The sequence below is a fragment of the Primulina eburnea genome, chromosome 15, assembly GCF_022965805.1.
Source record: "Primulina eburnea isolate SZY01 chromosome 15, ASM2296580v1, whole genome shotgun sequence".
NCBI lineage: Eukaryota > Viridiplantae > Streptophyta > Magnoliopsida > Lamiales > Gesneriaceae > Primulina > Primulina eburnea.
This window is the reverse complement of record NC_133115.1, coordinates 1,893,748-1,916,863: the sequence shown is the minus strand read 5'-3', so window position 1 is coordinate 1,916,863 and position 23,116 is coordinate 1,893,748. Positions and strand designations below refer to the sequence as shown.

Here is a 23,116-nt window from a genome sequence, read left to right as displayed (position 1 = left end):
AAAAACAATGGGCACAGCAGCATACCGATATATTGAATAAATTTTAAAACGTGAAATATATAATAAACTTGAATTATAGAGAAATTAAATGTGATTGCTGGACGATATTCGACTTTAATGATGACGAAAATTAAGTCTAATTGCACTTGGTGTTAATCATTGATGCTAAACTTTTACATGCTCTAATAATTTATAATTTATAATGTGTATTTTATTAAATGCGACTTCATTTTGACAAAACAATACGTGTACGCTACTTTCTTATAAAATTCACCAACATACAAAATTATTTTAATTTTATCGAATATTATATAAGATTATATCACCCTATCACTATGTCATCTAACAAATGTTACGTAGAGTAAAACTGTCAAAAGAATTGGTGTCATATTGATATATCAAAATTACTTATTACAAAGCGCGGACGCTCATCCACGTATTGATATATCAAAATTACTTATTACAAAGTGGACGTTCGTCCACGTGGAGCGTCTGCGCTTTGTAAACGCGTTTTAGAGTAGTTTTGCCAAAAAAAAATTTAAATTATTTTTGAATTTTTTTTTTATTTTTACATTAATTATAAAAAAAATCCAGAGCTTAGCTATCCAATTTTTATTTTATTTATTTGTCAACATTTGTACTCGATTCAATCGATCCATTTTTAACAACTAGAAAACGTTGTTATCTCCGTCTTTCTTGGAGGACACGTGGCCAGCGATCTTACCAACGAACATGTGTTCCAGACTGACACTAGATTCATGTATTTATGCAACTATCAGCTGTATGATTTCTTCAACATTTCTTGATTTATCGTTGGCTTAGAAGCACATTCTGCAGGTTGGAAGTGCTGGAAAGAAATCTGTTAATGGCTAAGGCACTGTTTCATTCTTCACCACTGTCTTCTTCCTCTTCTGTCGATATATCCATGACTCCAGCAAAAGCCTCCACCGTAAACTTTTGTTCTTCCTCTTGTTATCTGTCTATGTAAAATGTATGCAATCCTGTCTGATTTAATTTGGCTTGATTCTTGAAATTGAAGTGTTGTTTCTTCTTTTGGAGCAGATCTTTGGTACCCGTTTGAGATCTTTGGAAATTGAGCAGACCCATTTTAGATTTCCGGATTCTTTCGGGTAGGTGCTGCAAAGTTCAGATCTTTCTGCTTATTGTTTTCTGTGGGTCTTGTTTGTTGATAAAATCGTTCTTTCTTTCCTTGTGAGCACAGCAGTTGTGTTGTGTATAGGCATTTCATTTGCCATAATATATGGTTTTTGATTAAAATAAAACAAAAGTACGTAGTGTGTCATTGTTGTTTCTTCTTTGTCTCACACCACTGCATGTCGAATATAACATATTTGATGAAAATTTTATGTTTTCTGAGATTTGGTCATAGCGTTAGTCAGATCTTACTCGTGGTAGGATAATCGCAAATGATAATTTGAGAACAAAATTTCAGTCCAAGGATTAATTTGTTTAGAGCACCTAACCGAATATTCCAAGGAAGATCAAGTTTCATATTTCATGCCTACACGTGTTTGTTTAGAAACTGGTGTTTGATCTTCTTGTATAGGCACTGGTATGTTTATGTTGCAGATTTAAGGAATTTGAGTATGTTTGCCTCTCTGTTTTTGCATATGTTCTTCATGAAAGGACAGGTGTAAGTCTTGATGGTGGGTTTATCTCCAAGATTCCATCTCATCAAAACCAGAAACACTGGCCTTCAATATCACCAATAATATTATTTGGAATTTGTAGTAAGATTCTGTACTATGGTTCTACTAGTTACCATTTCACATTCATTTTCGATTTAGGAAGATGAGTAACTTGAGTTACTACAGGATTCATTTATTTAGCCTTATAATCCTACAAATATAAACGGGACAGGTATTTTAGGTATATTCGTATTCTCTTGTGGTGTTTCTATGATGTGCTTAACTTTTAAGATTCTAGACTCCCATGAAACAATATGAGGTTGATCCAAAAGAGACAAGCATGCTTCTGTTTAGAATTAAATTTGCATCTTGAGATATATGGTCTTGTACTAATTCAGTGTCTTTTATACTGTCAACTTCCTTTCATGGATACTTGAAGGAATCCAACACTCCGATTGAATGCTTTAATGGAGTCTCCAGTCCTAACTTCGGAGATCATGGATAAAAGTGCAGCAGTAACCGACAAGGCACTCAATCAATTCAAGGAGTTGAGACATCGATTTCTTGGTTTCAAAAAAGAGAAATACTTGTAAGATAATGTAAATCTACCTGAAATTATAAAATCAAAAACTTCCTTTGTTTTACATTCATCTCATTTTTGTAGGCAAAACTTAGAACGTTACCAAAGCCTTTCCCAAAACCAAGCACCTAAGGTATCATTTTCGGTTCCTTTCCATCAATTTTTAAAAATCTTGAATTCACGATAAAATCCTAACATTTTCAAGAACAGTTCATGGTGATTGCATGTGCGGACTCACGAGTTTGCCCTACCAGCATCTTAGGATTTGAACCAGGAGAAGCCTTCGTGGTTCGCAATGTGGCAAACTTGGTGCCTCCTCACGAGGTATGATGTAGACATTATCTTGGGCTGACAACTTTAAATTCAGAAGCATGATAGTTAACTCTATATGAATTTGATTTTTGTGATGTACTATTAAAGATGCTATCTTGTACTTGATTCCCATATATTCTTCTGATGCAGAATGGACCTTCAGAAACAAATGCTGCCCTTGAATTTGCTGTTAATTCTCTTGAAGTAAGTTATTATCCGCTACAAAAAAATTATCGAACTTTAGATTGTCTGCCACTCTTATCAATTTTCTCTAGCAACCATCTATTAAAAAACTGATGAAAATTTTAGGAATTTAGGAAACATCTGCTAAGATATCACTTTGAAAGGTTTTAAGAAAACCACAAACGGTTAAAAAGATTAAAAAGAGATGTTTTTGTTGCTTGAAATCTGAACATTTTCATTTTATCATAATGTGTATCATGCCATCGGAACATCAACCAATTTCCACAGGTTGAAAATATACTAGTTGTTGGCCACAGCTGCTGTGGAGGAATCAAAGCATTAATGAGCTATGAAGATGAAATACATTCAAATTCAAGGTCTTGGTTAATTTCTCACTTCTTAAATTATGTTCGTCTTGATTTCATAGCGTTTCTTACGCCCTCTTACTTGCGTTACAGTAGCTTCATTAAAAATTGGGTGGTTGTTGGAAAGACAGCAAAGTTGAAAACCAAAGCTGCTGCTTCGAACCTCAACTTTGATCAGCAGTGCAGACACTGTGAAAAGGTGTATTTCCTGTCATTCTCTGGTTGTATTTACTGCCTAGCCTCTTATAGATGTTATCAGATTTAGATTTTTAATGCACCATGTCGTATAAAATGCAATAAAGGTTGTTTTTTAGCTCTTGTATCATGAATATGCCCAAACATGCAAATTTATGAAACTTATGAAAGGAAATCTGTTTTCAATCATGCGTTTTAAATGAAGATTGCAAACCCCAAAAGTGGAAGTTGAAGTATGATCAAACATAGTCTTAAATCGTTTGTAGATTTGCTACATTATGGTTGTCATAGGAGTTTTCTTAAATAGCTTAAGAAGAATAAGTCCTGAGAACATATTAATAAGATAAAATTTTAAGACCGATGACATTTTACTATAGCAAAATTATATTTGATTACAGGGATGTATTCGAGTCGTCTATTAGTGTTTTAACAGCTGCCTACTTGAACTCTGCTCGAAAAAAAATAAATACCGAAGCTTGAGTAGGGTCAATTAGTAGTTTTTAAGCTCAATCTCTATTCTAGTATTTTTTTGAGTAATTTGAGATCGAACTCCATGAGTTCAATTTTTAGCAACAATGGAGCTCCATTTTTTTCAGTTATTGATATAAATACTCTTCAACTTTTGGAAAGATAATCGTTAAGACATATTGTTATATTTTGAAATAAAAAATAAAAAGTCTTGTGCTCGAGATGCTCCACGAGCCTCCTGCCTCAGTATCCGTCGTTAAATTTTTGGTCCATATAACAACTCAAGTTCCGCATTGCCATTGTTGGTGCATACACAGTCTAGGGTACATCCAGTCTCGTGGCTGAATATTCATTACACTCTGTTCAACTCGTGCAGGAATCTATTAACAGGTCATTACTGAACTTACTCAGTTATCCATGGATAGAAGAACGGGTGAAAAACGGGATGCTTTCAATTCATGGTGGCTACTATGACTTCATCGATTGTACGTTTGAGAAGTGGACACTTGACTACGAGGGAAGCAGTTCGAAAGCCGATGGTGGTTACTCAATTGGAAACCGAGAATTTTGGAGCTGAGCTTGCTGTCATAGGTGATGCTGTATATTTGATACCATACTAGATTGTTGTATCAGTCTCTAAGAGATTATGTAAGAAATGAAATGATTAATGTCTGAATTTCTTATTTCAGCTTTTTGTACATTTTAACTTTTACAGATACAGAATGTAGACTCTTTGAAAATGAATTTTTGGATGAACTGGTTGTGCTTTAATTTGATTTCAGTTGATGAGTTGTTTCAGTTCAACTCCTAAATTAAATTGTACTTTGTAAACAATTTATTAATTCATATGAATTAAATCGGAACTTATAAAATAGCCAATAATGTGTGTGTATAAAGAACTCTTCCACGGGTATTTTCATTTATGATTTTACATGGAAAAAAGAGTCTGAGTAATGTTTGGTCTTGTCATATATAAGAATATGATTATTCAGAAGTTAGACAAAGTTAAAGTATTTTTACAAGAGTTTATTTTAAACACTTTCAAACTTTTAACCAACGAAATGTATGGAAATTTTACGTAGAATTTAAGAATAATTTAAAATAAAATCTTGTAAATAATACCTTAATATCTTACGTCGTACCCATATTATAACATGATAATGAATGCTCGAACTTGAACTTTGTTGCTCTTATCACAAGCTAGACTTATTTATGTATGCGTAATTGTCGTATCACACAACTTCACAGATTGATTAAACCAAGTTGTTATAGGAAATCTTATGTATTATCTTATAAACTGTTAAAAAGTTTATTATAAATTTTTACTAAACTTGACATAGGACAGAGTTATTACGGCTGAAGCTAGGTAGACTCGATAATTTCATAGGAGCTTGATTGAAGCCTGTGGACTTTTAAGAAACTCGAGTTGAACACTAGTGTATATCATCACCTACCAGTTTGAATCATCATTGTAGGTGTCCAACTAGAAAATTGTGATTTGAGTTAACCGATACATAATTGGCATTATCAATAAAGAAGTTGAACTAATCTGTATTTTTCCTGCCAACCAGGCCAAGAGAGCTCTTGTTCTGCACATCCCATCTCTATATAAACAGGTGCGTGTACTTTTCATGCATCATCGGGTCAGAGAAATTTGCTCAAAAATATATTGAATTATCAATCTGTTTCCTGCTGAAAACAATGGCTTATAGCAACAATCATACTATTTTCTTTCTGTTGCTTATTGCTTTATCTTCGATAAGCAGTAACAGGATTCAAGCAGAGGCACGGCACCTCCTGGTAACAAATTTGGATGAAGTTCCAAAGCCTGAGTTGCCCACTTTGCCAAAACCTGAGATTCCGACTCTTCCTAAGCCGGAGCTGCCATATTTGCCAAAACCCGAGCTTCCTACACTGCCAAAGCCTGAGCTTCCCACATTCCCAAAGCCAGAGCTGCCAACTTTATCAAAACCGGAGCTGCCCACATTGCCGAAACTCGAGCTTCCTACGTTGCATAACCCTGAGCACCCGACATTCTCAAAGACAGAGTTGCCAACTTTGCCAAAACCGGAGCTTCCCGTGTTTCCTACACTCCCGAAGACTGAACTGCCAACTTTGCCAAAACCGGAGCTTCCTACATTGCCAAAACCTGAGCTTCCCAATCTACCAAAACCTGAGCTTCCGACACTGCAAAAGCCTGAGCTTCCCGCACTCCCGAAGCCAGAGCTATCAACTTTGTCAAAACCTGAGCTTCCCACGTTGCCAAAGCCCGAGCTTCCTACACTCACAAAGCCTGAGCTGCCAACTTTGCCAAAACCAGAGCTTCCGACATTGCCAAAGCCCGAGCTTCCTACACTCCCAAAGCCTGAGCTGCCAACTTTGCAAAAACCAGAGCTTCCCACATTGCCAAAACCTGAGTTTCCTACGCTGCCAAAACCCGAATTGCCTTAACTGACAGTGCCAGAAGTGCCAAAAGCTCCATAAGTTATTGATTGGGATTTTAAAATGATTATCATGAAGGTGGAGTGCTAGAATTTGTTTCGAAGGTCATTTGGGGTGATTGATACCTGTTTCTATTGTTGAGTTTGTTTGTTATTTTTCATTTTTTTCATTTGCTTGTAGCTTTGTTTAGAGATGTTGCCTTTCCAGTGTCCTGATGTTCTTCAGTGAATCCTTATACATTTCATATATAGTTTCAGTTTGCTTGGTTTCTGCTGCCTATTTCGACGATAGCATCTATCACCTTTTCTTTTCTTGTCTGTCTTTCTTTGCTTACTGTGCAGTTTCTTTAGTTTAAGGAACAAGCAGTATTCATTGATAAAGCAGACAGCAAAGCAACCATCCGCAGAACATTTGCGCAAAAAAATAAATATTCTGAAATATGCTCATCTAGCGCCTTCATAGAGTTTAGATTTTGAATATTTCCTGAAGTTTTGAACTTTCAGATCTCTACAAAATCTGAAAATGAAAGGGGGGAAAATATTAAATAAGTGACTGCTAATCGACATATGAACCAAGTACCACAGGTCAAATACAGCTTAATGCATGGATGTTGATTTTGGTTTACATGGTTCGTCAAGTCTTCTACGCCTGTCAAGAACCAACTTGCTGCTAGGTTTCAAAATTTCTTAGTTAATCCATCATTTAAACTCAGATGAAAAAAATTAAAACAGAAATTTTTTAGCTTGAGGTAATTTATTTACCCATTCATGATTTAAGCTTATTAAGATGACGGAAAAGGCCAGCAACTAGATAATGTGTAATGTCCAAAAAAATTTCCAAACAAATCCACCTTTTCCACCTCTTATAATCGACATACATCATCTATAAGTAGAACTAGAGAATCAGAACTCGGGAAATAAAGCAATTTCTTCTGCGAAAAACAACCTTTTTCTCACTTGTCTCAAACATGGCATACCACGACTACCGTCGTTTGTTTTATAGTTTATGCTGATCAAGTTGCAACGACTATAATCCTGACAGTTGTCAGTCATAACTGAATTTACTAGAGCTTCCTTTACCCAAACTGCATGGCCTCTTGGGTACATGGGAACTCAAGCTTCCACCGTTGCCAAAGGTGGAGTCTACTCATTTTTATAGTCTCCCAGAGCACAGCCTTACCACTTTCCCTAAAGTAGGATGGACTAAATTCCTAATCTTTGGTCATTTTCTGAACTCTCCGAGCTTGTAAGCCCATTCACTAATTTCTGAGTACTCCATTGTTTCTTCTCATTTAACCACTGATCCGTGAGATAGAAACTGATCCATACTCATGATTGATTGACAAATTTTTCCGTCAGCTAGATGCGATTCTTGGAAAGAATTTCTACTACATGCGCTGCTTGCCTTCTCTATCCAGACATAAGTTCTCGATATTATCCCAGATAATACATGACATCTAGGGTTGACTGTGAATACCGTTAAACATATCGTTTTTTATTACTGAGAACCTGAGATGCATCAATATGATTGAATATGATGCACGTTATTTCTTTGCTTTCATTCATCAACATGAATGCTAACTAAGCAAAAATGAAGATGAATTAGGTCATGGGCCTATACTCCTGGTGCCAAAACGTTGAAATATATATGACGAAGATTAAATTTATACTTCAATGTCATGACGATTATGAGCAGAACCAGCCATGATCATTCTCAACCAAAAACTAAGGAGTATTCCTTATTTTTTAGTAAAAACCATGAGAAGAAGAGAAACTATCAAGCACCACAGTCCATGGTAACTTTAGTTAATAAAAAAATGTCATACAGTACAAGATCTTCAGTCCTAAAGAGGGAATTGAGGAAAGAAAAAAAAAAGTAATTCCTTAAAGTTGGAGATTCATTCAATTCTATCTGCTTAATAAAATCAATCTAAGATTATCTACCACTAATTAATCTGCCTACATTAAGTCACAGGTTCTTCGTGTTGTTCTGAGATGATTTTTTAGTCGCTTTACGTTAGAGCCAAAGGGAAAAGGATAGTTCACGCCTGGTGAAATTCACCCGGTGTACATAGAATCCACCAAGCAGAAGTGCCTCGAAACTCAGAAATGGTTAAATCTTTCGAGGGCCAAAGCAGCCTGGCATGATATTATCACTTACAGCCCTGCCATCAACAGCATGTGCAAATTTTATTGCTCGCTGTAACTTTTACTACTCTGGACCACCCCCTCAATTCATGTTTCTTGATGGCATTTATGCATTTATTTGTTACTGTAATAATATATTTATAAGCACATACATGTAGTTGTTTGGTAGTCAACAACCAGATCAACTGCCTTTATAGGTGAAGCTGGAGTAAAGTGAAGTAGATTCAAGAAAAATAAATGCTCAACGGGTGGGGGGGTTCCATATTCAAGAATCCTTATTTTTCAACTATATAAACCCTCTCCCAATCTTTACATTCTTGCATCATTCCGCTAATCCACTTAACCATGGCTTCTTGCAAATTTTTCTGTTTATTAATCCTCATTTCCATGTCATTTTCAGGCATGGAGAAAGCCTCAGCAGCTCGTCGTCTCCTGACCACCCCACTTTTTTCGGGAATCAATCCCACTCTTCCTTTCCCTTCGATTCCATCATTCGGAACTCCGGGATTGTTTCCACCATTGGTTCCGGCTCCTTATACCGATCCAACGACACCCTCGATCCCGAATTTCCCACAGTTCCCACCAACCACTACATTCCCCGGTGTTCCAAACTTTCCTACTGTTCCATTGACTCCAACTTTCCCTACTCCAGAAACTACCACGACTCCTTGAAAAGTAACAGAATGTTACCGCGTTTGTATCAAGTAAAAGTAATAATATGTATCAAGATTCAAGGAGAAGAGCTATTATTCGTGCTTTATAGCATGTTTTGTACTGCCTAGTGGTATCAGTTATATCTATATATATGCCGTGTAATCTGGTTTTAGCTAGATTATAGTTTTTTTCAGTGTGTATTTATATTTAAGCTACTGGTTTTAGGAGCTGAGAATGATCTATATTTGATACTGTTTACAGAAATAAATATGTAGTATTGCTTTTATTATTTGTTAAATGAGTTCTCTCCGTCTAGAGTTTCTTAACTAAGCTAGAAGCAAACCAACAGGGTCAGACCAGGAGAAGCAAGCGAGTGGCAATCAACCGTAAAAAATCTACAAATTTGACCCTTAAATATTTTGAAAAAGTAAGTTCTGCCCTTGATTCCGAGTATGCTAAGACAGACACACGATCAAATTTTACGTTAAAAAAAAAACTTTTAAGATTTTCTTAGAATTTCTCATTGATGAACCTACATGTTTGGATTTGACTTTTTGGTTAAGGTTTTTTTTCCCTAATAAAAATTCATTTTGATCATTAGTATCCAAATTTATTTTTGATTGTAAAAAGACATAAAATTGTAGTCAATAAATAAACAAGAATTTATATCAGACTGTTTTACGGGTCAATTTTGTTAGAAAGATCTCCAACCCAAACTTATCCATAAAAAAATATTATTTTTTGAGCAAAAATATTACTTTTCATCGTAAATATGGACCGAGTCAACTCACCTCATAGATCTAAATCAATGAAAGACTTACTAAAAAAATATCTTTTACGACTCAAAACATTTCTAATTTTGTCAAGTCTATTAGAATAATAATCAAATGAATGAAAATTTAAAAAAAATAACTAAAAAAATACTTTAGAAGTAAAAATCATTACAGAAACTCAACTCATGATATTAATTATTAAATTAAACACATGCAATGTATGTGACACGAACTTTGTTGCTCTTATCGTAAGCTAGACTTATTTATGTATGCGTAAATGACGTTTCACACAACTTGATTAAACCAAATAGTTATAAGAAATCTTATGTATAATCTTATGAACCATTATAAAGTTTATTACAAATTTTACGAAACTTGACATAGGACAGATTTATTACGGCTCTTAAGCTAGCTAGGTAGACTCGATAATTTCATAGGAGCTTGATTGAAGCCTGTGGACTTTTAAGAAACTCGAGTTGAACACTAGTGTATATCATCACCTACCAGTTTGAATCATCATTGTAGGTGTCCAACTAGAAAATTGTGTCTGATACATAATTGGCATTATCAATAAAGAAGTTGAACTAATCTGTATTTTTCCTGCCAACCAGGCCAAGAGAGCTCTTGTTCTGCGCATCCCATATCTATATAAACAGGTGCATGTACTTTTCATGCATCATCGGGTCAAAGAGAAATTTGCTCAAAAATATATTGAATTATCAATCTGTCTTCTGCTGAAAACAATGGCTTATAGCAACAATCATACTATTTTCTTTCTGTTGCTTATTGCTTTATCTTCGATAAGCAGTAACAGGATTCAAGCAGCACGGCACCTCTTGGAAACAAATTTGGCTGAAGTTCCAAAGCCTGAGTTGCCCACTTTGCCAAAACCTGAGATTCCGAGTCTTCCTAAGCCGGAGCTGCCATATTTGCCAAAACCCGAGCTTCCTACTCTGCCAAAGCCTGAGCTTCCCACATTCCCAAAGCCAGAGCTGCCAACTTTACCAAAACCGGAGCTGCCCACATTGCCGAAACTCGAGCTTCCTACGTTGCACAACCCTGAGCTTCCGACATTCTCGAAGACAGAGTTGCCAACTTTGCCAAAACCGGAGCTTCCTGTGTTTCCTAAACTCCCGAAAACTGAACTGCCAACTTTGCCAAAACCGGAGCTTCCTACATTGCCAAAACCTGAGCTTCCTAATCTACCAAAACCTGAGCTTTCGACACTGCAAAAGCCTGAGCTTCCCGCACTCCCGAAGCCAGAGCTATCAACTTTGTCAAAACCTGAGCTTCCCACGTTGCCAAAGCCCGAGCTTCCTACACTCACAAAGCCTGAGCTGCCAACTTTGCCAAAACTAGAGCTTCCGACATTGCCAAAGCCCAAGCTTCCTACACTCCCAAAGCCTGAGCTGCCAACTTTGCAAAAACCAGAGCTTCCCACATTGCCAAAGCCCGAGCTTCCTACACTCCCAAAGCCTGAGCTGCCAACTTTGCAAAAACCAGAGCTTCCCACATTGCCAAAACCCGAGTTTCCTACGCTGCCAAAACCTGAGTTGCCTAAATTGACAATGCCAGAAGTGCCAAAAGCTCCATAAGTTATTGATTGGGTTTTTAAAATGATTATCATAGGGTGGAGTGCTAGAAGTTGTTTCGGTGGTCATTTCGGGTGATTGATACATATTTCTATTGTTGAGTTTGTTTTTCTTTTTCTTTTCATTGTTTTCATTTGCTTGTACCTTTGTTTGGAGATGTTGCCTTTCTAGTGTCCTGATGTTCTTCAGTGAATCATTATACATTTCATATATAGTTTCAGTATGCTTGATTTCTGTTGCCTACTTTGAGGATGGCATCCACATCTTCTTTTCTTTTCTTGTCTTTCTTTCTTTGTCTACTGCACAGTTTCTTTTATTGTATGACCTATCTATTGGCATAAAACTTAATGACTTTTTTTGTTTAGTTTAAGGAACAAGCAGTATTCATTGATAAATCAGACAGCAAAGCAACCATCCGCAGAACCATTTGTGCAAAAAAATAAATATTCTGAAATATGCTCATCTAGCGCCTTCATAGAGTTTAGATTTTGAATATTTCCTGGAGTTTTGAACTTTCAGATCTCTACAAAATCTGAAAATAAAAGGGGGGAAAATATTAAATACGTGACTGCTAATCGACATATGAACCAAGTACCACAGGTCAAAGACAGCTTAATGCATGGATGCTGATTTTGGTTTACATGGTTTGTCAAGTCTTTTACGACTGTCAAGAACCAACTTACTGCTAGGTTTCAAAATTTCTTGGTTAATCCATCATTTAAACTCAGATTAAAAAAATTTAAACATATTTTTTTTAGCTTTAGGTCATTTATTTACCCATTCATGATTTAAGCTTATTAAGATGAGGGAAAAGGCCAGCAACTAGATAATGTGTAATGTGCAAAAATATTTCCAACCAAATCCACCTTTTCCACCTCTTATAATGGACATACATCATCTATAAGTAGAACTAGAGAATCAGAACTCGGGAAATTAAGCAATATCTGCTGCTAAAAACAACCTTCTTCTCACTTGTCTCAAACATGGCATACCACGACCACCCTCATTTCTTTTATCGTTGCTGCTGATCAAGTTGCAAGTTGCAACGACTGTAATCCTGCCAGTTGTTGATAGTCAGTCATAACTTAATTTACTATTGCTTCCTTTACCCAAACTGCATGGCCTCTTGGATACATGGGAACTCAAGCTTCCACCATTGCCAAATGTGGAGTCCACTCATTTTCATGGTCTCCCAGAGCACAGCCTGGCCTAAATTCCTAATATTTAGTCATTTCCTGAACTCCCGAGCGTTTTAAGCCCATTCACTAGAAATTTCTGAGTACTCCGTTGTTTCTTCTCATTTAACCACTGGTCCCTGAGATAGAAACTGATCAATACTCATGGTTGATTGACAAATTTTTCCATCAGCTAGATGCGATTCACGGAAAGAATTTCTACTACATGTGGTTCGTGCCTTCTCTATCCAGACATAAGTTCTCGATATTATCCCAGATAATACATAACATCTAGGGTTGACTGTGAATGCCGTTAAACATATAGCTTTTTATTACTGAGAACCTGAGATGCATCAATATGATTGAATATGATAAACGTTATTTCTTTGCTTTCATTCATCAACATGAATGCTAATGGGCATATACCCCTGGTGCCAAAACATTGAAATATATATGACGAAGAATAAATTTATAGTTCAATGTCATGACAATTATGTGCAGAACTAGCTATGATCATTCTCAACCAAAAACTAAGGTGTATTCCTTATTTTTGAATAAAAACCAAGAGAAGAAGAGAAACTATCAAGCACCACAGTCCATGGTAACTTTAGTTGATAAAAATATGTCATACAATACAAGATCTTCAGTCCTATAGAGGGAATTGATGAAAGAAAAAAAAAGGTAATTCCTTAAAGTTGGGGATTCATTCCATTTTATTTACTTAACAAAATCAATCTAAGATTGTCTACCGCTAATTAATCTGCCTACATTAAGTCACAGAGGTTCTTCTTGTCGTTCTGAGATGATTTTTTAGTCGCTTTATGTCACGAGCCGCGAAGACGACGTGGGCCGAGAAGGGGCTGTGGACAACAATGTGGAGAAAGAGCCCATGAATGAGGAGGACGAGCCCAAGAAATATCAACGATTCACACATGGGAAATTTAGGGTTAAAAGTTGAGGAGCAACAAGATTTTTCCCTAGTTAGCAAAGATAATTATTTCCTTGTTTTACTATTTCCTTGTTTTTGAGATTTCAGCATATCTTTTAAATTTGGTAGGATTTTCTTTCAGTTGTGGGGGATTGCATCATTAGTATATGTAGGGATTTGGGAGAAAGAAATGCATATCAAAAAATATTATCAATAAAAGTTTATTTTTCAAGATCGGGTGGTTCTCTTGTCTCTCGAGCCCCAACTCTTCAACTAATCATAGTTCGTCAAGGGCGTAAATCAAAAAGACAGGAATTCTACTCCGAACGAAAAGAGTTCACTGTCCAAAGACCCATAACACGATCTCAAACGCAGGCACGTAACATATTGGTATCAGAGCCAGCCGTTATGGGGGATATCAGCAAGCTGGAACAACAATTTGCGGCATTCATGAACATGTATCAGGAGGATAAACGTGCAACCGAACAGCGGCAGCAGGAGATGGCCGCACAATTGCAGGAACTTTCACTGAACTTGACTAACACACGTTCTGAAAATTCAGGAGGGCACCACGGGGAAAGTAGCTACAGGGACTCGCGCATTCCATGCCGTGAGGACTCGAAGCGCGTCGACGAAGGAGAAGGCCGTAGGTATATTCCAAAATACTCAAAACTAGATTTTCCTAGTTACAATGGCCAGGGAGACCCGTTGGGATGGATCCATCGGTGCGAACATTTTTTTCGACATCAACATACACCGGAAGAGGAAAAGGTGGAGTTAGCATCCTTCCACCTAGAAGAAGAAGCGCAAGTATGGTTCCTCAAATTGGAAAGAGATAGACCGAACTTACAGTGGGAAGAGTTCAAGAACCAATGCAATCTCCGATTCGGCCCGACGATCCGCAGCAACAAATTGGGAGAATTATCTAAGTTACGCCAAACAGGAACTGTAGGGGAATATCAGCGCCGATTCGAACAACTGGCTGCCCATGCCTGTGCTCTCACCAGCGAACAAGAAGTAGAAATATTCATCAGCGGGTTAAGGGAACAAATTGCAATTGAGGTGGAAATCCAGCAGCCCAAGGATTTAGCAAGCGCGATGAGCCTTGCTCGCCTATTCGAGCGAAAAGAAGGGACTCAAGCACCGCGCAAACCGGGGGTTAATCCAAGTCCACCGCCGTTTGTTAAGAAATTGAATCGAGCGGAGATGGAGGAGCGCCGATCACGGGGGCTCTGTTTTAACTGTGATGAAATGTATGTCCCCGGGCATCGATGCAAAAAATTATTTTGGTTAGAATTAACCGATGAAGAACAAGGTGAATCAGAGGAAGCACACGACTTGGGGCTGACCATACACGCTATTTCGGGGTCCTCAGAAGCGCAAACAATGAAAATTAAAGGGGCTATTAATGGTGTTCCGGTCTTGGTACTCATAGATTCGGGCAGTACACACTGCTTCTTGGACACCAACTTGGCCAAAAAATTGAAATTGCCAATAGAAAATCCAGCAGCCCTTTGGGTGACAGTGCCCAGTGGAAAAAAATTATCATGCGCTGGAGTTTGTCGTAACATTAACATCCAACTGGAGCGACATTCCTTCTGTGTGGAATTTTTCATTTTCTCATTGGGTGAATTTGGAGCCGTCTTGGGCGTGAATTGGCTCAAAACACTGGGTCCTATCACATGGAACTTCAAGGATATGTCGATGAGATTCTTGCAAGGGGGCACAACAATTGCATTATACGGTGTACAAAAAGGCGGCACTACAACTAGCCTGCATTTATCTACGTTGTGTAACAATAAAGAAGACTCCCAGGGACAGTTATCAAATCTTTTGGAAGAATTTTCTGATATCTTTGCCGAACCAGGGGGACTTCCGCCGTCTCGCAGCGCCAATCACAAAATCATATTGGAACATGGTGCCAATCCCGTCGTGGTACGCCCATATCGATATCCTCATGCACAAAAAGACGAAATTGAGCGACAATGCGCTGATATGCTCGCGAAGGGTCTCATTCGGCCCAGCAACTCGCCATTTTCATCCCCAGTACTTCTAGTCAAGAAAAGTGACGACACTTGGAGGTTTTGTGTCGACTATCGGGCTCTTAATGCGAAAACTATCAAGGATAAATTCCCGATCCCGGTCATAGACGAGCTTTTGGAGGAGCTTCATGGTGCGAAATATTTTTCAAAGCTGGATTTACGGGCCGGATACCACCAGATTCTTATGGATCCTAGTTGCGTTCACATGACGGCCTTCCGCACCCACCACGGCCACTTTGAGTTTGTCGTAATGCCCTTTGGCCTTACCAACGCCCCTTCTACCTTCCAATCCATCATGAATTCGGTCTTTGGGCGATATTTGAGGCAATTTATTTTGGTTTTCTTTGATGATATCTTGATCTACAGCCCAACGTGGGACGACCACTTGTGTCATATTCGCACAGTTTTTTCGATATTACGGCAACAACAATTTGTCTTGAAACGATCTAAGTGTGTCTTTGCCAAAAAGAGGTGGCCTATCTAGGGCACGTCGTCAATCAAACGGGTGTTAAGGTGGATGAGGACAAGATTAAGGCAATCACACAATGGCCAGCCCAAAACACAGTTAAGGGGTTGCGAGGATTCTTGGGGCTCACCGGTTATTATCGCAAATTCGTCAAGGATTATGGCTCCATCGCAGCTCCCCTTACGCAGCTATTAAAAAAGAACTCCTTCAAGTGGAGCGACGAGGCTTCTCGTGCGTTTGCCCTATTAAAAACTGTTATGACAACAACCCCTGTTCTTGCCTTGCCGGATTTTTCAGCACACTTTGTGGTCGAGTGCGACGCTTCTGATACTGGGATTGGTGCAGTTTTGCATCAAAATGGGCGTCCCCTTGCTTTCTTTAGCCAACCCTTACCACAACGACACAAAAAGCTTCCTGCATATGAAAAAGAGTTGATTGGGTTAGCTAAAGCGGTGCGCCATTGGCGACCTTATTTTTGGGGCAACACTTTTGTGGTTCGCACCGATCATTATAGCCTTAAATATTTACTGGAACAGCGGATTACGACTTCACCACAGCAGCATTGGGTTAGCAAGCTTCTGGGTTTTGATTTTCATGTGGAATACAAAGCCGGCAGCACCAACGTGGTGGCGGATGCGCTGTCTAGACGTGATGATGCGGAGGGCAGTTTACAAGCTATCTCCCTGCCGCAATCCGCCATTTTCAGCATCATTCGGGAGGAACATAGGGACATGGCCGAGCTTCAACCGCTTATCCAGAAAATCCAGCAAGGTGAAGCTATAGGGCCTTGGGAATTCCGGGATGGTCTTATATGGTATCGCCAGCGTATTTATTTGCCGAAGATCTCGCCCTCCATTGCCAGTATCATTTCGGGTACCCATAATGCCTACCATGAGGGCTTCCAGAAAACTGTTCACCGCATTTCCCGTGATTTCTTTTGGACAGGAATGAAACGCCAAGTCCAAGAGTATGTGGCTACGTGTCTCATATGTCAACGTAATAAGGTGGAACTTTTAAAACCTGCAGGGTTACTCCAACCCCTACCGATACCTCAGCATATATGGGCCGATATTTCCATGGATTTTGTTGAAGGGCTTCCGGTGTCACAAGGCAAAAGTGTGCTGTTGGTCGTCGTCGATCGCCTCTCTAAATATGCTCATTTTTTGGCCCTCTCCCATCCGTATACTGCCGTGCACGTCGCTCGCATTTTCTTTGATCACGTATTTAAATTGCATGGGCTACCAGAGACAATTGTTACTGATCGGGATGTCACTTTTACAAGCTCTTTTTGGAAGGAACTTTTTCGCCTGAGTGGTTCACAATTATGCTTTACGTCGGCATATCACCCACAATCCGATGGTCAAACCGAGGCTGTTAATCGCATCGTGGAAATGTATTTGCGCTGCTTTACAGGGGATTATCCGAAGAAATGGGTAGGTTGGCTGTCATGGTCTGAGTATTGCTACAACACCAGTTTTCACTCTTCTCTTCGCACTACACCCTTTGAAGCCGTATATGGGCGCCCCCCACCACGTCTGTTGTCATACTGCCCCGGTCTCTCACGCATTGATTCTGTGGATAAAGAATTGCAAACTCGTGATCAAGTTCTTGGGGAATTAAAAAACAGACTCTTGCAAGCACAAAACTCCATGAAGACACAATATGATGCTACTCATCGGGAACTCCAGTTCGACGTGGGGGACAAGGTACTGCTCAAACTACAACCATATCGTCAGAAATCCGTAGCTTATCGCAAAAATCAGAAACTCGGCCCCCGTTACTATGGTCCATTTTCGGTAGTTAGTCGCATTGGCTCCGTCGCATACAAACTTCAACTCCCAGAATCATCCAAGATCCATCCAGTTTTCCATGTTTCATCACTCAAGAAGTTCAAGGGCAATCAGGAGGCAGACCCCGTACTTCCGCATTTTCCCCTAGAAGAGGAGAACAGACAACCGCAGGCCATCCTTGATACACGCATGCGCAATGGCGGCCACGAGTTTTTAGTTCATTGGCAAGGGCTGGCACCATCTGAGGCTTCTTGGGAAGCGGTTTCAGCCTTCACAGCCCAATTCCCTTCTTTCAAGTTTGAGGACAAACTTGCATCTCAAGGGGACGGCAATGTCACGAGCCGCGAAGACGACGTGGGCCGAGAAGGGGCTGTGGACAACAATGTGGAGAAAGAGCCCATGAATGAGGAGGACGAGCCCAAGAAATATCAACGATTCACACATGGGAAATTTAGGGTTAAAAGTTGAGGAGCAACAAGATTTTTCCCTAGTTAGCAAAGATAATTATTTCCTTGTTTTACTATTTCCTTGTTTTTGAGATTTCAGCATATCTTTTAAATTTGGTAGGATTTTCTTTCAGTTGTGGGGGATTGCATCATTAGTATATGTAGGGATTTGGGAGAAAGAAATGCATATCAAAAAATATTATCAATAAAAGTTTATTTTTCAAGATCGGGTGGTTCTCTTGTCTCTCGAACCCCAACTCTTCAACTAATCATAGGTCGTCAAGGGCGTAAATCAAAAAGACAGGAATTCTACTCCGAACGAAAAGAGTTCACTGTCCAAAGACCCATAACACGATCTCAAACGCAGGCACGTAACACTTTAAGTTAGAGCCAAAGGGGAAAAGGATAGTTCACGCCTGGTGAAATTCACCCTGTGTACATAGAATCCACCAAGCAGAAGTGCCTCGAAACTCAGAAATGGTTAAATCTTTTTGAGGGCCAAAGCAGCCTGGCATGATATTATCACTTATCAGCCTGCCATCAACAGCATGTGCAAATTTTTATTGCTCGCTGTAACTTTTACTACTCTGGACCACCCCCTCAATTCATGTTTCTTGATGGCATTTATGCATTTATTTGTTACTGTAATAATATATTCATAAGCACATACATGTAGTTGTTTGGTAGTCAACAACCAGATCAACTGCCTTTATAGGTGAAGCTGGAGTAAGGTGAAGTAGATTCAAGAAAAATAAATGCTCAACGGGTGGGGGGGTTCCATTTTCAAGAATCCTTATTTTTCAACTATATAAACCCTCTCCCAATCTTTACATTCTTGCATCATTCCGCTAATCCACTCAAACACTTAACCATGGCTTCTTGCAAATTTTTCTGTTTATTAATCCTCATTTCCATGTTATTTCAGGCATGGAGAAAGCCTCAGCAGCTCGTCGTCTCCTGACCACCCCACTTTTTTCGGGAATCAATCCCACTCTTCCTTTCCCTTCGATTCCATCATTCGGAACTCCGGGATTGTTTCCACCATTGGTTCCGGCTCCTTATACCGATCCAACGACACCCTCGATCCCGAATTTCCCACAGTTCCCACCAACCACTACATTCCCTGGTGTTCCAAACTTTCCTACTGTTCCATTGACTCCAACTTTCCCTACTCCAGAAACTACCACGACTCCTTGAAAAGTAACAAAATGTCACCGCATTTGTATCAAGTAAAAGTAATGATAAGTGTCAAGATTCAAGGAGAAGGGATATTATTTGCTTTATAGCGTGTTTTATACTGACTAGTGGTATCAGTTATATATATATGCCGTGTAATCTGGTTTTAGCTAGAATATAGTTTTTTTCAGTGTGTATTTATGTTTAAGCTACTGGTTTTAGGGGCTGAGAATGATCTATCTTTGATACTGTTTACAGAAATAAATATGTAGTATTGCTTTTATTATTTGTTAAATGAGTTCTCTCCGTCTAGAGTTTCATTTCTTAACTAAGCTAGAAGCAAACCAACAGGGTCAGACCAGGAGAAGCAAGCGAGTGGCAATCAACCGTAAAAAATCTACAAAATTTGACACTTCAATATTTTGAAAAGTAAGCTCTGCCCTTCAATATTTTAAAAAAGTAAGTTCTGCCCTTAATTCTGAGTATAATAAGACATATATTCGATCTCGTAATCGATATCAGAATCATTGTCACGTGTGCAATTTTTATTGATTGTAACTTGTTACAATGATGGAGAGGGTATTATTAAGGAATATCCATTGGTCTATCGTATGGTATGGCTGCCTATGCTACAGAAAATTCAAAATGTGGCATTTGAATCTCTTAATGGCTTAAAAATTCAGAGTTGCGTTTTGATGAAATAGCAAAAATAAAGAAGAAAATGATCGTGGTGACACACCAAAAACCCACTTTTATATCTTTCACTCATTCACTGTCACAATGCATTTACTTTATAATAATAACACCCGAAGTAATTATTAGAAGAAAGAACAAAAAGATCAAACTCCTTAGCATATATGCCATGAAAAAAGCCAAGAAAAAGTATGACAAATAATGGAGAAACCTGTCTTCTACCTTCACACAATTAGTTCCACCATTGATGTACTGCAATCCCCTCATCCTTCACTTTACCATACAATGCTAAACACTGCCAATAAGCCCTCTTGTTCCCATTCACTTCTCCATCTTGCCATTGGTTATTGCACTCCAAGAACAATTCATCCACAAGATACAATGTCCCCTCTTTTAGCATCTCCTCCACCAAATCTGCCTCGGCTTTCATCACGACGTAGTCATCGCATTCCAGGTTCTTTGTTAACCAAGTCGATACCTCCGTTCCTTGAATGAGGACACCTTCCGATAATTCACTGTTACGCACGATATCCAAGTCATAAACTTCGAATTCTTGATCCCTCATGGGATAGTTCTTGTAAAACCAGTCAAGTGCACTCGAGTCATCTGAGATAAAGACTCGGCGTGGGTATTCATCCAACGAATCCTTCAAAAGATCAGGAAGGAACTTGATTTTTCGCGATGTAAAGCTTGATTTTCTTAACAAGGCTTCCCGCCTAGGGGGTTCGAGATATGCATCCTCCAACCCTTTCATTGCAGCTTTCTTTTCATTCACTGTAACGCCACTTAACACTTGATCCACAGGGGGATTCTCCCTTCTATTTGAGGATCCCCGGTTTTTCCTCATCACCACCACGGTGTTCTCCAACCTTCTTAGATACACAATCTTGTAATTTCTTAGCAATCTTAGCTCGGTCGAGTGTTCATCACCCAATGGCGAGATCACCAATCCGCCATCCTTTACAACACCATCAAACACCTGGATCCCGTTAAAACTCAAGGCGAACACAAAATCAAACAACCTGTTTTCAACAACCTTCTTGTGATGAAGATTAACACCGGTGAGCAAATCAATGCCAGCATCCTTCAAGAACTCAAAATCATCTTCAATTTCACCAATACCGGCCCCCAAAATGAGACCTCTATGGCCTTTCTTGATTAGGCCTTCGTCCAACAAATCACGGAACAAAATAGGCAGAATTTTGAACCCACTATCGATGACTAGATCGCCACCCTTTTCGTACAGAGCACCATTGGATGAGGCTCTGATCATAGAGCCAAGTGTGGGCAATGCCAGAATAACCATGGCCACGAACATAGATCTTGACATGATTCGCAAAACCCGCGATTCAGGTAGCCTGATTACCAAAATGGTCGGAGAATTCAACCCAAATCCAACACCATTCAGCTTATTCGAATCATACCCAATATTCTTAGCTCGATACCCTCGACCCAATTTATCCATCTTAGGATTAAATTGAACCAAAGAAAGAATTTTTCTACACTGACTTCTGTGATGTTTTCTAAAACAGAAACAAAGCTTAAACCAGAGAATCAACTGTTGAAAGAGATTGAAAAAACTAGCACTACAATGACGGGAGCAATCTTAGCGAGAGCAAAATCTAGCAGCCGTGTGGTTTCCACCCATCAGAGTAACACGAGTACTTCGGATTCTACACCATAGAACCATCAATTGCCTAAATCTTGCTAATTCCATACTCGTCCTATCTCAACCCCCCACCAAACTTTAACAAATCCATTCAAAGGGTGCTTCTATTCATATTTCGAGCACAAGAAACAAGAAACACTATCTGAAACTCAACTAACACCAATAAAAGAGAGAGAGAAATGCGATTGTCGAAGAGAAAGAAGGGTTGGTGTGGAAAAGAGAGAAAAACAAGAAAAAGCACAATGCTTCAATGAATGTAACGTGAAAAGGTTGAAATTTTGTTGATGGGTATTTGTGTGGGAACTGTATGTTCGTATATAGCATGGTGAACGGAGGGCTGTGAATGGAATGGGCCTCGCGTGTGGGGGCCGTGGGGACTCGAGGGTCATTGTTTAAGGATTATTTTTGGCAGGCTAACTGTACATGATTAAGGGGTTAAGGAGAGACGAAGGGTGCTGCGATTGTTAAGGTTTTTGTTTGGCAGAAATCGATTCTTCTCATTCCATCAGGAAAAAAAATTGGTTCTTTACTATGTGAGGGAAAGATGAGCTGTTCAACGGATTATTCGTGTTATAACCGTGTCTTGAGTTTAAGGTACACTTGAATCTTAACAGTGTTATATTTTTTCTAATTTAATAAGATGTGTACACATATACTATAGTGAATTTTTATAGAACTAACTTAGGTTGATGTCTAAGATACGAATAAGTTTTAAACACGTTCGAGAATACTCGACGAAAACTCTTTTTCACTATTTTTTTTTTAAATTACTTTTTCTAAGTTTGCTTTGGAGTTTGATTTTGTTTTTTGTTTTTTTAGGGCAAAAATTTGTGTGATACGGTCTCACGGGTCCTATTTTGTGAGACAGATCTCTTATTTAGGTCATCCATGAAAAAAATATTATTTTTTATGCTAAAAGTATTATTTTTTTATTATGAATATCGATAAGGTTGACCGTATCATAGATAAAGATTTATAAGATTGTCTCACCAGAGTAGGGATGGCAATGGTCCGAGGCAGGGGCGGGTTTGCCATCCTCATCCCCATCCCCGAATGCCATCCTCACCCCATCGCCGTCCCAATCCCCGTTTTTTCGGGTTCGGGGAATCCCCAAACCCGAAACTTCGGGGATTAACTTCTCATCTCCGCCCTCATCCCCGTTTCAAAAATATTAATATGGTAAGACGATGACGGATTCGGAGATTTTCTCAAACCAAAAATTATTATTATCTATTATTATTAGAGATAATTTTAATATTAATATCAATATCAATATTAATAATAATATTATTATTAATATTTTAAAAAATAATATTATTATTATATTATTAATACTAATAATACTATTATTTTATTATTGATAATATATTT

The 23,116-nt window shown here is 38.7% G+C and overlaps 3 protein-coding genes across 6 annotated transcripts; 1 reads left to right on the top strand and 2 right to left on the bottom strand.

Annotated features, from left to right (window-relative positions):
* The first annotated feature begins 634 nt into the window (after positions 1-634).
* LOC140815179 (beta carbonic anhydrase 5, chloroplastic-like) lies at positions 635-4,508 on the top strand. Of its 2 annotated transcripts, XM_073174296.1 has the most exons (10): positions 635-760; positions 838-949; positions 1,063-1,130; positions 2,089-2,238; positions 2,314-2,362; positions 2,440-2,553; positions 2,692-2,745; positions 3,013-3,101; positions 3,183-3,288; positions 4,129-4,508. In XM_073174296.1, coding segments are annotated over exons 1-10 (945 nt in total). In that variant the 5' UTR covers positions 635-758; the 3' UTR covers positions 4,330-4,508. The 2 variants fall into 2 exon arrangements, with proteins under 2 accessions (XP_073030397.1, XP_073030398.1); XM_073174297.1 differs by lacking the exon at positions 635-760 and having other exon boundaries at positions 767-949.
* A 2,714-nt stretch (positions 4,509-7,222) lies between these two features.
* LOC140815377 (uncharacterized) lies at positions 7,223-22,233 on the bottom strand. Of its 3 annotated transcripts, XR_012114364.1 has the most exons (3): positions 20,299-22,233; positions 12,602-12,675; positions 7,223-7,429 (listed from the first exon to the last, which is right to left on the bottom strand). XR_012114364.1 is itself a non-coding variant. In XM_073174504.1 (2 exons), exon 1 carries the CDS (start codon positions 21,539-21,541, stop codon positions 20,309-20,311), a length of 1,233 nt encoding a protein of 410 aa, XP_073030605.1. In that variant the 5' UTR covers positions 21,542-22,233; the 3' UTR covers positions 12,225-12,675; positions 20,299-20,308. The 3 variants fall into 3 exon arrangements, 2 of the variants coding, with proteins under 2 accessions (XP_073030605.1, XP_073030606.1); XM_073174504.1 differs by lacking the exon at positions 7,223-7,429 and having other exon boundaries at positions 12,225-12,675; XM_073174505.1 differs by lacking the exons at positions 7,223-7,429; positions 12,602-12,675 and adding an exon at positions 12,748-12,878.
* On the bottom strand, positions 10,402-11,619 carry LOC140815378 (uncharacterized). Its single transcript, XM_073174506.1, has 2 exons — positions 11,053-11,619; positions 10,402-10,956 (listed from the first exon to the last, which is right to left on the bottom strand). Exons 1-2 carry the CDS (start codon positions 11,393-11,395, stop codon positions 10,586-10,588), a joined length of 714 nt encoding a protein of 237 aa, XP_073030607.1. The 5' UTR covers positions 11,396-11,619; the 3' UTR covers positions 10,402-10,585.
* Positions 22,234-23,116: the final 883 nt, after the last annotated feature.